The 17016-nt window shown below is 38.8% G+C and overlaps 1 protein-coding gene across 7 annotated transcripts in view; it reads left to right on the top strand.

Moving 5' to 3' along the window:
• The window catches only part of CHM (CHM Rab escort protein), a 182370-nt gene that overhangs the window by 114858 nt on the left and 50496 nt on the right, over positions 1 to 17016 (top strand). For all 7 annotated transcript variants that reach the window (XM_024240276.3, XM_054543979.1, XM_063720978.1 and 4 more), the window contains 1 exon segment: positions 16876 to 16953. In XM_024240276.3, the coding sequence (XP_024096044.2) occupies positions 16876 to 16953 (78 nt within the window).

Here is a 17016-nt window from a genome sequence, read left to right as displayed (position 1 = left end):
ACAAGGGGGAGCCAGTGAACATTTGAATTTCCAAATTCAAATCTGAGAAGATTTTATACCAAAGACTGCTTTAAAAAATAAATGTTCTCCCACCATGGGGTTGGGAATAATGTTTAGTCATGCATAAAGATCTAGTTTAAACACAATATGGAAGGTAGGGGGTGGTTTATGTGAGCTCTTACTTGCATGGGGAGATTTTTACAGTAGGCTTTGCCAAGAATCAATGTTTAGTTTTTTGTTTTTTTTTTTAACATTTTTATAAATGATTTAAGAGTCAGCATAGTAACACACTTCCAACCCACCTTCCAGTTTATTGTTGATGCTGAGAGCTTATAGATAGTAAAATAAAATGCTAAGCTGAAGAGTATTTGCTAACAGACTGTTTCACAAGGACTCTGTGAAAAACCAGGAAAATGGCATGAGTGACCGTGTTTCTAAGAAGATGATCTCTGTACATTTTTCAACCCATGAAAGAGATCTAGGAGTTGTTATGTGGAGCTTCCTAAAGATGTTCACTTTTGATATTTTTGTTACTACATTCAGAAAAACCGACATAGCCATGAAGAGCATTAGAAGTAAAAAAAGTATATTCTTATCTGGATTCAAAATGGATGTCTCTTTACCTTTATGTTATTTGTACAATTTGAATTTTCAAGACTAGGCAGCAAAATGGAACAATGATTTAAATAAGGATTATTCAAAACAAAAATGAATATATATCATACAGAACATTAAACCAGAGAAAGAGCCCAAGAAAGGAGATTGAGCAAAAGAAATCTTATAGAGAGTCTAAGTAGGATTGCTATAGGCTAGTTTGCTACACCCCAAAAGTTTGAACCAAAGGCTTTCTGTTGAATTTAAAAAACCTATTTTTGAATGAATTTGCTTAGGTATCTCTGTGGCAGATAATAAAGATGGGGCAAATAGCATGAGTGTTCAGACTGAAAAATTCAATTTTATTAAGAGCTTAGTTTAAATTATGATATGTTTAAAGAGTAGTCAGGAAACACCAGTGCTTTTCCACCAAAAGTTCCATTGACATCATTGTGATAAGCTATATTGACGAATCATTGAGTTGGCTCGGTGGTTCTGGCCCTTGTACAAACCAGGTAGTCACTGTACTTATGAAACATAGACATGGAGGCTAGGTTTTGACCCAAACATATAAGTTGACCCTGAATATTTTAGAAGGCTTTATGTTTTAAAGATTGATCACTTGTAGTCTACAATTTGTGCTAATTTATTCTGGACCCCTGGTGCAATTACTAATACAGATCTGTTTTTGTCATCCAATACATAGTTTTATTGTGACTTTCCTATAGAAGGTTAAATTTAAGGACAGCTGGAAAAACTGAAAGATAATAAATATATCATCTACAGTCTCATCAAGAATAGAGGAAGCTAGATAAATGGCTAAGATTTATAAAAAGGAGGCACTTTTTGGGAGCAAGTTTTCTGAAGGCTATGTGTTGTTTTTTTTGACAGCTTTTTCTAAATTAAGCATGATGATTATGCCTTCCAAGATTGACAGCAGTTCCTAAAGGGCAGTCCATCTGCCCACAACCTTTTCCTCGAGTGGGAAATCTACACCAAAAGCCCCGCTAGACTCAGATACTTGTACTAAATAATTTCTTGAATTAGCAGCAGTGCTGTTATTCCAGGTCCATGATGACTCCTTAAGGCACAGAAACTAACCTGTTCCTTGTGCCCTCCTATACAGAAATTAGTACCCAGAGTATTAAGTTGTAATCTTGATGAATGGCCAAGAGATAGTAGTGGTTTTTGAGGTTGGTAACAATTTGCTCTCTCTAATAATCACCCCACAGGTGGAGTAAGAGTGCTTTCTGGGTATTCCTTCACAGCAGTACTTGTATAGGAAGACTACCAAGCTTGAGCAGTTGCATTTGATTGCTTCACATTTCGTGGGGTAGACTGCTTTCATGAATGTGCACATTACCTTATACTTGTTCTGAGGAAGACACCTCCCTTCTACCTCCAGTCTATTAGTAATTCTTGTCAGCTTTATGTCTTATATATGTCCCCAGCCTCTCCACTTCTTCATCTGCACTGCCATTACCTTGCTTTAGGTCACCATCTTCTCTTACTTGGTCTATGGCAGACATAACTGGCCTCCCCTCTTTCACTCTTGTCCCTTTGAGAATTCTCCACAGAGCAGCCAGACCCATTTTAAAAATAATACAAATCTGATCGTGTTGCTGCCTTGCTCAAAACTTGCTGGTTGTACTACTCACTGTACTTAAGAGTAAAGTTTAAGATCTTTACCCTGGCCTTGAAAGCCTTGCATGATTAGGCCCCCAACTATATGCGTCCTCATTTCCTGCTATATTCCTCCCTATTCACTGTGATCCAGCTCCATTAGCCATCTCTCTTCTTCCTCAAATACACTGAGCTAGTTTGCACTTCAAGTTTTGAAATTTCATTTTCTTTCTGCTTGGAATGTTCTTCCACCCTTTCATGTGGTCAGTTTTTTCTGATCATTCAGGTCTCAGCTCAGATATCAGTTCCTCAAAGAGACTGTCCCTGAATACCCTGTCTAATGTTCCAACCCCCATATCACCTTCACCTTATCCTGTTTTATTATCTTCAGAACACTTACCACTATCTACTCTTATTTCTTGTTTGTTGTCTCTGTCTTGTACTAGATAAGTTATATGACAGCAGGGACAGCATTTGTCTCACATACTTTTGTATCCCCAGTGCCCAGAATTATACCTGGTACATAGTAGGCCTAGTTCTACAAATATTTGTGCATAAAGGTATAAATGTTGTTGCTCGTTGCCATCAGCATTAACACTTTTCTTAAAACTGTCACAAGTTCCTCTGTAGAAGGTAGTTGAATTGACCAGGTCCCCAAGTTGCTTGAATTCTGTTAGAAACTACAGGGCTTGAACACCTGGAGGTGGACTCTCACACAGTCAATAAGAGCAATGTAGCCTACAAACCCCACATTGGTGGTACAATCTGTAATTATTATCTCCTTTGCTACAAAAGATAGTAGCTAACAAAAGCTATGATATATTTAACATTTACCATGCACCAGGCGGATAGTAAGCACTTTACATGTATTAACCCATTTAATCCTTGTGGCAAGTCTATGCAATAGATATCATTATCCCCATTTTATAGTCTTGAGAACTGAAGCACTGTCACACAGCTGGTAAGTGGGGGGAATCGGGAAAGGAACCTAGGCAGTCTGACTCAAGAGTTAGAATGTCCACATTAATTTCACAATCACCCCCACGAGTTGATCTCTTTGCAATTTGCACATCATTACTAAAGTTATACACTTGACTTCTAGTGACCTAGTAATTTTGATTTTGGTGATCACTGCTTGCTAAACAAGCCCACTCAACTTCTGTCATCATGACTCGTATCAGGTCATGCTTGCTGTTTTGGCAATACTGGATCATTGTGAATGAGGCTATGTTGTAGTGGAACATTCATTTGAAGGCTTTTTTGATGGCCTTGCTGAATAGAGTAAAACCTTATAGATAATGAGTTTCAAGAGCTTATAGCAGAGGATGAGGCCTGGCTTGGGATTGTTTTGAAGGTAACTGTTTCCTGAGGCTGCAGGAGTCATTGCCTATGACAGATCATCCCCAACTTGGTTTGATTTAAGGTTTTTTTGACATTAAAATGGTATGAAAGTGATACACATTCAGTATACTCCTCAACTTATGATGGAGTTGTGTCCCATTATACCCATTGATATTTTCAATTTACAAGGCAAGGAGCATCTGTATTTAGCTACTGCTCTTGAGGAAGCATTCTGTTTCAGGCCAGTTGTCTATGTATGCTGAGTTGGATTCCAATAGCTTGAGTCTTAGCAGGGATCTTGGGGAGAGATGATGCTATGGCATATGCCGTCCAATTTTGCCTTCCCAGGAGCCAGACCCACTACAGCAAAATGCAGCATTTACCTTCTGACACCCACCATACAAATATTCTCCTTCCCTCTACTTCCTGCTCAAAGAAAGATACCAAATACCAAAAAAGGAAGAAAAAAAATTGGGGGACGTTAGCATAAGTGAACACTCTGATAATTTACTTTATACTGTAGATCAGATAGCATGTTTGTGGGTTACATACTTATATTGCATATTTATATCATTTATATTACTACTACATGATTTAGTAGCATAAATATGCAATATAAGTATGTAACCCACAAACATGCTATCTGATCTACAGTATATAGTAAAACTGCATTTATAGTGCATGAACATGTGTGTAAACAGCACTAAGACCATCCTGTGTAAAAACTGCATTTATAGTTCATGCACATGTGTGTAAATACCACTAAGACTTTTGGGATCCCCTTCCCGTGTGTGTGTGTATATAAAAATAAATATATGCATTTAGGTTTCCCTACATGTATTTTTTCAGACTGGCAGCCACCAATCAGGTCAACATTACAACCTGACAGAAAACTCAGTATGTTGTTTTAAATATAGTGTTATGATAAATGCATATGTATGAATATAGTTACAAGAAACAAAGTTGAACTTTTTATAGATAGATGCAATCACTGAAGCCTTGTAGTGTCTCGTGACATGTAGACATGCCTACACTTACTGTTGGAATGGAACTTCTGCTTTTCAGTTTATGGTTTTAGCTGGGGTGTCACTAAAGCACATTGATGATCAATGGTCACTCTAATTTTTCTCTTGTAACAGACCTTTTTGTTTGGTTTGTTTTTAATGGAATTCGATAAAGATAAAGAGTTCAAATGTATTTTTGTAGTGTAGGGACAGTCCTACCTACTGTGTTTAGTAGATTTCTTTTTTAGATAAGTCCTGCAAAATTTATACTTGCTTGCCACTGGCCTGCATACTACCCTTTGGAAGGGAGGTGTACAGAGCTGTCTCGCCAGGCGTTATGTTAGGCCTTAGGATGGCTGCTATAAACTGCACCAAAGCTGGAGCCTGCCTGACATCTCAGAGTTGTTTGTCATCTTTGGTTGCTTAATTGTCCTTCACTAAGGCGTGTTAACCTTTGGGTTGTTAGGCTGCCATTTAATGCACTGGAAGAAAACGTGTCATGTGGAAACTTATTACCTCCCCCAAAATCATGGTAAAGTATTTACATTCTACTCAAAGCATTTTCTTTATTTAAAAATTTCTAGCTTACCAGTATACTTTATATATCACTTTTTAAAATACGGATTACAAGATAGTCATAATTTGCTAGGTACTCTGAAGACCACTATTCCCATGGTTATACTTCCTTTGAGTTTTTGCACTATCTAAAATGAAGTCACACATAATCCATTTAACATGTACAGACAGAATAAACATGTACTTTCTTGAGAGAAAATAATGTGTAGAAGTTGAGGGATTATTTTACTCTTTGTAATAATTTTTGCAATTCAACAGGAATTAGAACAAGTCTTAGAGTAAATTTGGTCATCTGATTCTGTTGCTTTCCTTCATAATCCCAAGAAAGATAATACTGACAATGGGCCAGGTTGGTATGATGGTTAACAGAGAAACCTCTGAGACCAAATCACTTGGATTTTTACCCCAGCAATACCATTTCCTAAATGACCTCAAGCAATTCACTTGACGTCTTCCTCAGTTTCCAAATCTGTGAAACCCTGGCTTATAGGATTATTGTAGGATATAGTGTGTTAATACATGTAAAACATCTGTTGTGTAGTAAGCACTCAATGCTAGTTGTGATTATTATTTGTATGGTGGTTGTTGTTGGCTGTGTGCCCCAAAGAACAGTATGTAGCCAATAGTTATTTCCCCACATGTAATTCCCTACTTCTCATGTAAATGCCTCCTATTTGGGTTTTGAATACAGCTCTCAAGAACTCCCTACTGTTGTGCTTCTTACCCACTTATAAAAGATTTCCACTATTGGGCCAGGCGCGGTGGCTCACGCCTGTAATCCCAGCACTTTGGGAGGCTGAGGCAGGCGGATCACGAGGTCAGGAGATCGAGACCATCCTGGCTAACACGGTGAAACCCCGTCTCTACTAAAAAATAGAAAAAATTAGCCGGGTGTGGTGGTGGGCACCTGTAGTCCCAGCTACTCAGGAGGCTGAAGCGGGAGAATGGCATGAACCTGGGAGGCAGAGCTTGCGGTGAGCCGAGATCGTGCCACTGCACTCCAGCCTGGGTGACAGAACGAGACTCCATCTCAAAAAAAAAAAAAAAAAAAGATTTCCGCTATTGCTCATTGACACCAAGTAATCCTCACACGCCCAACCAAAACTTATTTTTTTAAAGACTATCGGAATGACTGATAAGAATAGCATACAGAGGAGTCTTCATATCAATACTCATTTTGTGTGGCACTTCTTACAAATCACTGTTTTTTTTTTTTTTTTTTCACTTGGGTATAAGGTACGTGAAGAAAATACAGAGGTGACAGAGAGCAAATGCTGCCATTATGAGCTACACATAGCTTCCCTTTCTAACAAAGACTGGTATGGGGGAAAAAGCAATGAGAAGCAGTATGAAAAATGTATGTGCGCATGTAACCATATACCTTTCCAAGAGCACAAAATACTTCTTATGTTCTCATTTAAAATTAAGAGGATATTTAAATGAATTATTACAATTCTGTCTCATTATTAAACTTCTATAATATTTCCCATCATTCACACTAACTAGTTCTTAACATTCTTTACATTCTTCTGTTTTTTTCCATATAGTATATATCCACTGTTAATAAATCATATTGTTGAAAATCAGGTAATTTTTTGATGATTTACTATATGTAGTTATAGATGTCCCTATATCTCGGCATCTATAACTATATTTAAATGTATTTGAGGTCCCATTTAGCCTAAAAATACTTTATAAAATTAATTTTCAAAGAAAAGGATACTTAATATTATAAAGTAATAGTATATTTCATAAACATTATACTATTTCATAAAAGGAGGTCTTTATAGAAAATTACGTTTAATTTTGGTTAAGTGGATTATTTAGGCTTTTGATAATGTAATAGCCTGTGGCATATTGTTTTATTTATTTTTAACCTTATACAGCTTCCAGTGGGTTCTGAATTTATTCCTTTGTATTTCTTGTAATGTGGAAAGACATTTAAAAGTTATTTTTCTCCAGCGGAGAATTGATTCAATAATATTAAGTTTTATCTAATGCTCTTTTTCTGTGTGTGTATGTGTATATGTAAACATGGTCCATCTGACTGAAATGGAAAATTCAGTAGGTTGATAGGTAATAACTCATGTATAGCTGCTTACGAAGAGCTTGGAAACACAGGTGCTACCATTCACGTGGCATAAGATATCCTCAGGCAAATTTGGAACACTGATTATGTGGTCTACTATACATTTCTGCAATTGCAAAGGTGTATAGCTACATATGCGTATACATTTTTCATACTGCTTCTGATTGTTTTTTTTCTCCATACCAGTCTTGACTGTTAGAAAGGGGAGATATGTGTAGCTCACAATGGTGGCGTTTGTTCCCTCTCTCACCTCTGTATTTTCTTCATGTATCTTATGCCCAACTGACAGGTTTTTTTCCTTGTCTTTTTGGGGGACTTAACCTAATTCAGCCTATTGATGTGGAATGGGCCTGTAATATTTCATGTTCATATGGGCTCTTTCAGTATCAATAGAAAATTGACGATGAAGATTGGGCTGATTGTCTCGATTACATCAGTTTCCCCTATATCAGTATTCCCCTATCAACAACAGGAGGCAGACTGCCACTTGGGCATATTTATTAATCACATTTATTGATTTGCATATGTTGAACCAACCTTGCATCCCAGGAATAAAGTCTACTTGATTATGGTGGATTAGTTTTTATGCTGCTGGATTCAGTTTACTAGTATTTTTTTGAAGATTTTTGCATCTGTGTTCGTGAAGAATATTGGCCGGAAGTTTTCTTTTTTCATTGTGTCTCTGACAAGTTTTGGTATCAGAAAGACACTGGCTTCATAGAATTAGTTAGGGAAAAGACCCTCCTCCTCGATTTTTTGGGGTAGTTTCAGTGGGATTGGTACCAGCTCTTTGTACGTCTAGTAGGATTTGGGCTGTGACTCTGTGTGGCCCAGGGCATTTTCTGGTTGGTAGACTTTATTACTGATTCAATTTTAGAACTTATTATTAGTCTGTTCAGTATTTCAGTTTCTTCCTTGTTCAGTCTTGGGGATTGTAGGTTTCTAGGAATTTATCCATTTCTTCTAGAATTTCTAGTTTGTGTACATGCAGGTGTTTGTAATAGTCTCCGAGGGTGTTTTGTATTTTAGTGGGGTCGGTTATATGTCACCTTGTCATTTGTGATTGTGTTTATTTGGACCTTCTCCGTTTTTTTTCTTTATTAGTCTAGCTAGTCGTCTACCAATCTGTTTATTCTTTCAAAGACCCACCTTTTGGTTTCATTGATATTTCGTGTGGAGTTTTGCACCTCAGTTTTGTTCAGTTTAGCTCTGATTCTGGTTATTTCTTGTCTTGCTAGCTTTGGAGTTGATTTGCTTTTGTTTTTTGTTTTTTTTAGTTCTTTTAGGTGTGATGTTATGTCATTAAATTGAGGCATTTCTAACTTCTTGAGAAAGGCATTTAGCGCTATAAGCTTTCCTCTTAATTCTGTGTTAGCTATGTCCAAGAGATTCTGGTATGTCATATCTTCATTTTTGTTCATTTCAAAGCATTTTTAAAAAATTTCTGCCTTAATTTCATTATTTCCCTAAAAGTCATTCAGTAGCAGGTTGTTTAATTTCCATGTAATTGTGTGGTTTTGAGTGATATTTTTGGTATTGACTTCTATTTTTATTGTTCTGTATTCTGAGTTTCGTTGGTTTGATTAAAAAATTGTTGAGAATTGCTTTATGGTTGAACATGTGGTCGATTTTAGAGGATTTGCTATGTGCAGATGAGAATATTGTATATTCTGTCGTTGTTGGGTAGGGTATTCTGAATTCAGGTCCTCAATATCTTGGTTATTTTTCTGCCTCAGTAATCTAACACTATCAGTGGGGTATTGAAGTCTCCCACTATTATTGTGTGGTTATCTAAGTCTCTTTGTAGGTCACTAAGAACTTGTTTTATGAATCTGGGTGCTCCTGTGTTGGGTTCATTTAGGATAGTTAAGTCTTTTTATTGAATTGAAACCTTTATCATTATGTAATGCCCTTCTTTGTCTTTTTTGATCATTTTTGGCTTAAAGTCTGTTTTGTCTGAAATAAGAATAGCATCCCCTGCTCTTTGTTGTTTTCCATTTGCTTGATGGATCTTTTTCCAACTGTTTACTTTGAGCCTATGGGTGTCACAGCATGTTAGATGAGCCTCTTGAAGACAGCATACTGTTGGGTCTTGCTTCTTTATCCAACTTGCCACTCTATGCCTTTTAAGTGGGACGTTTATCTTGTTTACTTTCAAGGTCAGTATTGATATGTGAAGATTTGATCCTGTCATCATATTGTTAGCTGGTTGTTTTGTAGACTTGGTTGTGTGGTTGCTTTATAGTGGCAGTGGTCTATGTACTTTAGCATGTTTTTCTGCTGGCAAATATCTTTCTTTTCCATATTTAGGTCCCTTGAGGACCTCTTTTTTTATTTTTTTATTTTATTATTATTATACTTTAAGTTTTAGGGTACATGTGCACAACGTACAGGTTAGTTACATATGTATACATGTGCCATGCTGGTGTGCTGCACCCATTAACTCATCATTTAGCATTAGGTGTATCTCCGAATGCTATCCCTCCCCCCTCCCCCCACCCCACAACAGTCCCCAGAGTGTGATGTTCCCCTTCCTGTGTCCATGTGTTCTCATTGTTCAATTCCCACCTATGAGTGAGAACAGAGGACCTCTTTTAAGGTAGGTGTGGTGGTAACGAATTCGCTTAGCATTTGCTTGTCTAAAAGTATTTTATTTCTCCTTTGCTTGTGACACTTAGGCTAGATATGAAATTTTGTGTTGGGATTTCTTTTTTTAAGAATGCTGTATATAGGCCCCTAATCTCTTCTGGCTTGTAATGTTTCTGCTGAAAGGTCTGTTGTTAGCCTGATGGGGTTCCCTTTGTACCTGATCTGCCCCTTCTCTCTAGCAGCTCTCAAGACTTTTTCTTTTGAGTTGACCTTGGAGAATCTGATGACTGTGTTTTGGGGATTGTCATCTTGCATATTATCTCACAGGGGTTCTTGGATTTCCTGAATTTGTGTGTTGACCTCCCTAGCAAGGTTGGGGAAATTTTTATGGATAATATCCTCAAATATGTTTACCAAGTTGCTTGCTCTATCTCCATCTCTTTCAGGAATGCCAATGTGTTATAGGTTTGGTCTCTTTTTGTAGTCCCATATTTCTCAGAGGTTTTGTTCAGTTTTTCAGTTCTTTGAAAAATTTTTGTCTGTGTTGATTCGAAGCATCAGTCCTCAAATTCTGAGGGGTTTTTTTTCCCCTCAGATTGGTTTATTTTGTTATTTATGCTTCCAGTTGCATTATGAAATTCCTGTAGTGATTTTTTTTTTTTATTTCCAGAGCTCTGTTTGGTTCTTTCTTAAAATGGCTAAATCATCTTTCAACTCTTGGATCATTTTACTGCTTTACTTGGGTGCCTTTCAACCTTCTCCTGTATCTCATTGAGCTTTCTTCCCATCCAGGTTCTGAAATATATGTCTGTCATTTCAGCCATTTCAATCTGGTTAAGAACCACTGCTATAGAGCTAATGTGGTTGTGTGGAGGTAAGAAGGCACTCTGCCTTTTAGGGTCGCCAGAATTGTATTTTGTTTGTTTTTTTCTTTTTTAAAAAACTGATTTTAAGTTCAGGGCTACATTTGCAGGTTTGTTACATAGCTAAACTTGTGTCATGGTGACTTGTTGTATAAATTATTTCATCACCCAGGTATTAAGCCTAGTACCCAATAGTTAGTTTTCCTGATCCTCTCCCTCCTCCCAGCCTCCTTTGACCCATAGGCCCCAGTGTATGTTGTTCCCCTCTATATGACCATATATTCTCATCATTTAGCTCCCACTTATAAGTGAAAACAAGTGGTATTTGGTTTTCTGTTCCTGTGTTAGTTTGCTAACGATAATGGCCCCCAGCTCCATCCGTGTCCCTGTGAAGGACATGAACTCATCTTTCTTTATGGCTGCATAGTATTCCACAGTATATATGTACCACATTTTCTTTATCCCTTCTGTCATTGATGGACATTTAGGTTGATTCTGTGTCTTTGCTGTTGTGAAGAGTGCTGCAATAAACATTCATGTGTTTGTTGTCTTTACAATAGAATGATTTATATTCCTTTGGTTATATACCCAGTGATGGGATTGCAGAGTTGAATGATATTTCTGTCTTTAGGTCCTTGAGGAATATCCACAGTCATCCATAATGGTTGAACTAATTTACACTCCCACCAACAGTGTATAAGCATTCCTTTTTCACCACCACCTTGCCAGCATCTGTTATTTTTTGATGTTTTAATAATAGCCATTCTGACTGGTGCTAGATGGTATCTCATTGTGGTTTTGATTTACATTTCTTTAATGATCACTGATGTTGAACTTTTTTCCATATGCTTGTTGGCTGCGTGTATGTCTTCTTTTGAAAAGTGTGTGTTCATATTCTTTGCCCACTTTTTTAATGGGGTGATTTTTTTCTTTTAAATTACTTTAAGTTCCTTATAGATGCTGGATATTAGACCTTTGTCAGATAGATAGATTGTAAAAATTTTCTCCCATTCTGTAGGTTGGCTACTCTGTTGATAGTTTCTTTTGCTGTACAGAAGCTCTTTAGTTTAATTAGATCCCATTTTTCAATGTTTGCTTTTGTTGCAATTGCTTTTGGCATCTTCGTCATGAAATCTTTGCCCATGCCTATGTCCAGAATGGTATTTCCTAGATTGTCTTCCAGGGTTTTTATAGTTTGGGGTTTTACATTTAAGTTGTTAATCTATCTTGAGTTAATTTAGGTATATATATGGTGTAAGGAAGGGATCCAGTTTTGATCTTCTGCATGTGGCTAAGCCAGTTATCCTAGCACCATTTATTGAATAGGGAATCCTTTCCCCATTGCTTGTTTTTGTCAGGTTTGTCAAAGGTCAGATAGTTGTAGGTGTGTGGTCTTTTTTCTGGGTTCTGTATTCTGTTCCATTGGTCTATGTGTCTGTTTTTGTACCAGTACCATACTGCTTTGGTTAGTGTAACCCTGTAGTATAGTTTGAGGTCAGGTAGCCTGATACCTCCAGCCTAGTTCTTTTTGCATAGGATTGCCTTGGCTATTCAGGCTGTTTTACGGTTCCATGTAAATTTTAAAATAGTTTTTTTCTGTAGTCCTTTGAAGAATATCAGTGGTAGTTTAATGGAAATAGCATTGAATCTATAAATTGCTTTGAGCAGTATGGCCATTTTAACAATATTGATTTTTCATATTCATGAGCATGAATGTTTTTCCATTTGTTTGTGTCATCTCTGATTTCTTTCAGCAGTGGTTTGTAGTTCTCCTTGGAGAGATCTTTCACCTCTTCAGTTAGCTGTATTCCTAGGTAGTTTATTCATTTTGTGGCAATTGTGTATGGGTGGTCTTTCCTGATTTGCCTCTCGGCTTGACAGTTGTTGGTGTATAGGCATGCTAGTGATTTTTGCACATTGATTTTGTATTCTGAGACTTTGCTCAAGTTGTTTATTAGCTTAAGAAACTTTTGGCTGAGACTATGGGGTTTCTAGATATAGGATCATGTCATCTGCAGACAAGATAGTTTGACTTCCTCTGTTTCTATTTTGATGCACTTTATTTCTTTCTCTTGCCTGATTGCCCTGGCCAGAATTTCCAATACTGTGTTGAATAGGAGTGGTGAGAGAGGGCATCCTTGTCTTGTGCCAGTATTCAAGGGGAATGCTTCCAGCTTTTGCCCATTCAGCATGATATTGACTGTGGTTGTATCAGAGATGGCTCTTATTATTTTGAGGTATGTTCCTTCAATACCTAACTTATTGAGCATTTTAAACATGAATGGATTTTGAATTTTATTGAAAGTCTTTTCTACATCTATTGAAATAATCAAGGATATTGGCCCGAGGTTTTCTTCTTCTGTTATATCTCTGCCAGATTTTGGTATCTGGATGATGCCAGGGTTTCCAGAATTCTTACGGTAGTTCTTTCTCGTCTGTGTGAGCTGGTGTTTAACCTCTGAAGTTGCTGGGAGTTTTTTTATATGGGTTTTTTGCTTTTATATTTTTTTATTTCCTTGAAGGTTTGTTTGTGGTATAAGTTGGGTTTATTTCATTGGCTTCCTTTCTGGGTACTTTTAGGTGGCCAAGGCTCAGCTCACCTGTCCTGGGCTGCATGCTCTAACCCTAGGTGGCTGGGACCAGGCCTGCTGCTTTGTTCTGGTTTATTGAGGTCAAGCACCTGCTGTGCTGGAGAAGGTGAGGTGTTCCCATTCCAATGGCAACAATTCTTCAACAGGGGCTGCCAGCAGAAGTGCTGCAATTGGGCGTGGGAGGCACAGAATGGGTGTTGTGGCAGCTGGGGCACAGGCAAATGTACACTAGCAGGGCAGTGTTGGGCTCCATGGGTGACTGCAGCAATGGTATCGCTGAGGGAAGGGCTCCCAGTGTGTCAGTGGGACTGTGGTTGGTTTGTGTGTGCATGGGCGCTGATGTGGTGGTGGTGGATTCTTATGCATGTGGGCCCTGGCAGCGTGGCTTGGGGAGGCTGTAGCTGAGTACGCACCGTTGAGGGGAGGCTGCAAGTGGATGCTCACTGGTGGAGGTTTGTCTTCAAAAATACTCTGATGGGAAGGTGGAGACTGTCAGTCAATGATCTATGATAGTGAACTCTGGCAAGGATTTTGTCAGGGCAGCTGAGGCTGTGCTGCAAGCAGGTGTGGCCAGAGGAGATATCAGCACATGGGGGTTTGTTTAGATCACCCCGGCCCAATCCTGCAGGTAAGATAGCCTTGCAGTCTCCAGGTCCAGTTGTTCACAAAGGATAAAACCACCTAGAGGAGCATGGTGAGCCTTGGGGGATGGGCTCCCTTGGTTGTGCTCCACTGCAACTCTTCCCATGCCAAACCTTCTGGGCTCCAAGTATACTGGATTTCTGTCTCTACCAACTCTCCAAGCAATTCTCCTTGCCATCTCAAATGTCCATGGGGCTCATAGGGGCTCCTGCATCTAGCATTCCAGAGGTCCATGACAAAGGTGAACCATTCTATGCCTATTTCACTCACCCCTTCTTTAGGAGCCGCTAGTGGCCAGGAACAAGTTTTGGTGTTTGGCAACCCCATGGAGTATTCTCGGCCTCCTCTCTTTTCAGCCCTGGGGCCTGCATTCTTTCTCTCTATATCCACTCTCAGTGCCTTCTTCCTGAAGATGCAGTATGCTTGTCTACTTGATTGTCTGGTCTCTCTTGGTGGGAGAAGCTTTTATTGGCTGTGTCTAGTGTGCCATCTTGGCTCTTCTCCTTCCAAATCATTTTTTCAAGGTTCCATTCTTTCCCCACTGTTTTGTAATGCCACTTCTGTCATCATTTCCATACATACATGGATCTTTTTATTACTTTCCTATTGGTGCCATAACAAACTTAGTAGCTTTTAACAACACAAATGTATTATCTTACCATCCTGGAGGTCAGAAGTTTAAAACTGGTTGGCAGGGCTGCATCTCTTCTCGGGCTGCTAGGGGAGAATCTGTTCCTTGTCTTTTCTAGCATATAGAAGCTGCCTGCATTCCTTGGCATGTGCCCCACTCCCAACAGTGGGATCATTCTGACGTCTACTCCTGTCTTCACATCATCTTCTTTGACTTTGGCCTTCCTGACTCCTGTCCTCCCCTCCCCTCCCCTCCCCTCCCCTCCCCTCCCCTCCCGTCTCCTTTCTCCTTTCCTTTTCTTTTTTTCTTTCTTTCTTTCTTTTTTTTTTTTTTTTGACAGAGTCTTGCTCTCTCGCCCAGGCTGGAGTGCAGTGGCACAATCTCAGCTCACTGCAACCTCCACCTTCCAGGTTCAAGTGATTCTCCTGCCTCAGCCTCCCGAGTACCTGGGATTACAGGCGTGTGCCACCATGCCCAGCTAATTTTTGTAGTTTTAGTAGAGACAAGGTTTCACCATGTTGGCCCGGCTGGTCTTGAACTGCTGACCTCTGGTGGTCTGCCTGCCTTGCCTGCCAAAGTGCTAGGATTACAGGCGTGAGCCACCGCTCCCGGCCCTGCCTCTTTCTTTCCTTTTTTTTTTTTTTTTTTTTTTTTGATACGGAGTCTCACTCTGTCACCCAGGCTGGAGTGCAGTGGCGCGATCTTGGCTCACTGCAATCTCTGCTTCCCAGATTCAAGCAATTCTCCTGCCTCAGCCTCCCGTGTAGCTGGGATGACAGGCATGCACCACCGTACCTGGCTAATTTTGTATTTTTAGTAGAGATGGGGTTTCACCATGTTAGCCAGGCTGGTCTTAGAACTCCTGACCTCAGGTGATCCGCCTGCCTCGGCCTCCCAAAGTGCTGGGATTACAGGTGTGAGCCTCTGCTCCCTGGCCACCTCTTTCTTTTAAAGACACTTGTGATTATGTTGCACCCACTAGAATAATCTCCCAGTCTCAAGATCAGTGCATTAATCACCACTGTAAAGTCCTTCTTGCCAGGTATGGTAATGTATTCACAGGAGCCAGAGATTAAAATGTGAGCATCTTAATGGGAGAGTGCATTTTTCAGCCTATCATGGTCGTCTTTCTGGACATTCCATTATTATTTTTCTGTGTTTTTTATTCATTCACCCTAAGCATACCCATTTTATAATCTCAATCAGATAGTTATACTATCCAAATAACATTTTGGGGAGTTTAATCCTATTTCTTTTGTCTGCTCACTCAAAGTAAGATGTGTTTCCTCATGTGTTGTATAATTTTAGATTATAAACTCATCATCTAGGGACTCTATCTGTGGCAATCTCATGTGGCCTTGGTTAGTCTTATTCCACCAGAAAGCTTTAGCCATTGCTTCCCCTAAGTGTCCAGGAGTCTACTCACTGACCCAGAGCCACTTCTCATGATATTTTATATTTTATTGGCTGAGAGTTTCTTTTATCATATAGTGGTATAATTTCAAACCCCTAACATGTATGAGGGCAGACTACTGATAATATTAATAAATACACAGTGTAATCTTCCTCCATTCAGAGATCCACCCAAACAGAAATGGGTTTTTTTTTTTGCTTGTTTTCTCCCTCTTTTTGTACATGGATTTCTTTTCTTGGTTACCCTTTAACTGAGGCATAGCTCTTTAATAATCCAGATATTATAAGAAAATATCTCCTTTCCTACTTACTGCCTTGTTTGGATCTTAAGGCCTCTCCTCTCCTTATGTGTGCATTAAAACTTACGCACTTAGATTACTACTGAGATAGACACACTCCCTAGGGCTTCTGCTGCATTTACTCATGTTTACTGCTCTAGCTTTCAGTTCCCAGTTTAGTTTTGGCTACTGGAGATTTTGTTTACATTTATTGTAAGTAAAATATCTAGGAGTTTTCCAGAGTCTTCCCTGCTTAATTCCTCTTTAACACTTCTCAATGGTGATTTCTCTTGGATGTGTCATACATGCATTACCTCTTGAAGCTGTTTGTGTTCTTTGTACCTTAGGTAGGCAGGAGCTGATTTTCGGGGGATAATTGGCTCTTGCTTAGGGACACTTTTGGTTTGGTCACAGTTCTAAGTGTCAGCATTGTATTATTATCAGTAGCACCTCTACTGTGTCAAGATATTACTAATCTTACCTCTGAGAGATTTTTAATATTATGATAGAGAAAATAATACATTATCAAAATGTTTTTTCTGTAATACCAGTTATGAAGTGTAAAATACTTAAAAGAAAATACTTTTACCTTTATTTTCAACCCAATTACCCTAATTCTTATTTTCCTGTTCTCTTTCTAGGATGTGTGCTGTGTTTGGTGGAATTTATTGTCTTCGCCATTCAGTACAGTGCCTTGTAGTGGACAAAGAATCCAGAAAGTAAGGATGATATAAGTAACCTTCATATATATATATATCTATATATCTATATATATCTATATA

The sequence above is a fragment of the Pongo abelii genome, chromosome X (genome assembly GCF_028885655.2).
Source record: "Pongo abelii isolate AG06213 chromosome X, NHGRI_mPonAbe1-v2.0_pri, whole genome shotgun sequence".
NCBI classification, from domain to species: domain Eukaryota; kingdom Metazoa; phylum Chordata; class Mammalia; order Primates; family Hominidae; genus Pongo; species Pongo abelii.
This window is presented reverse-complemented; position numbering and strand designations above follow the sequence as displayed.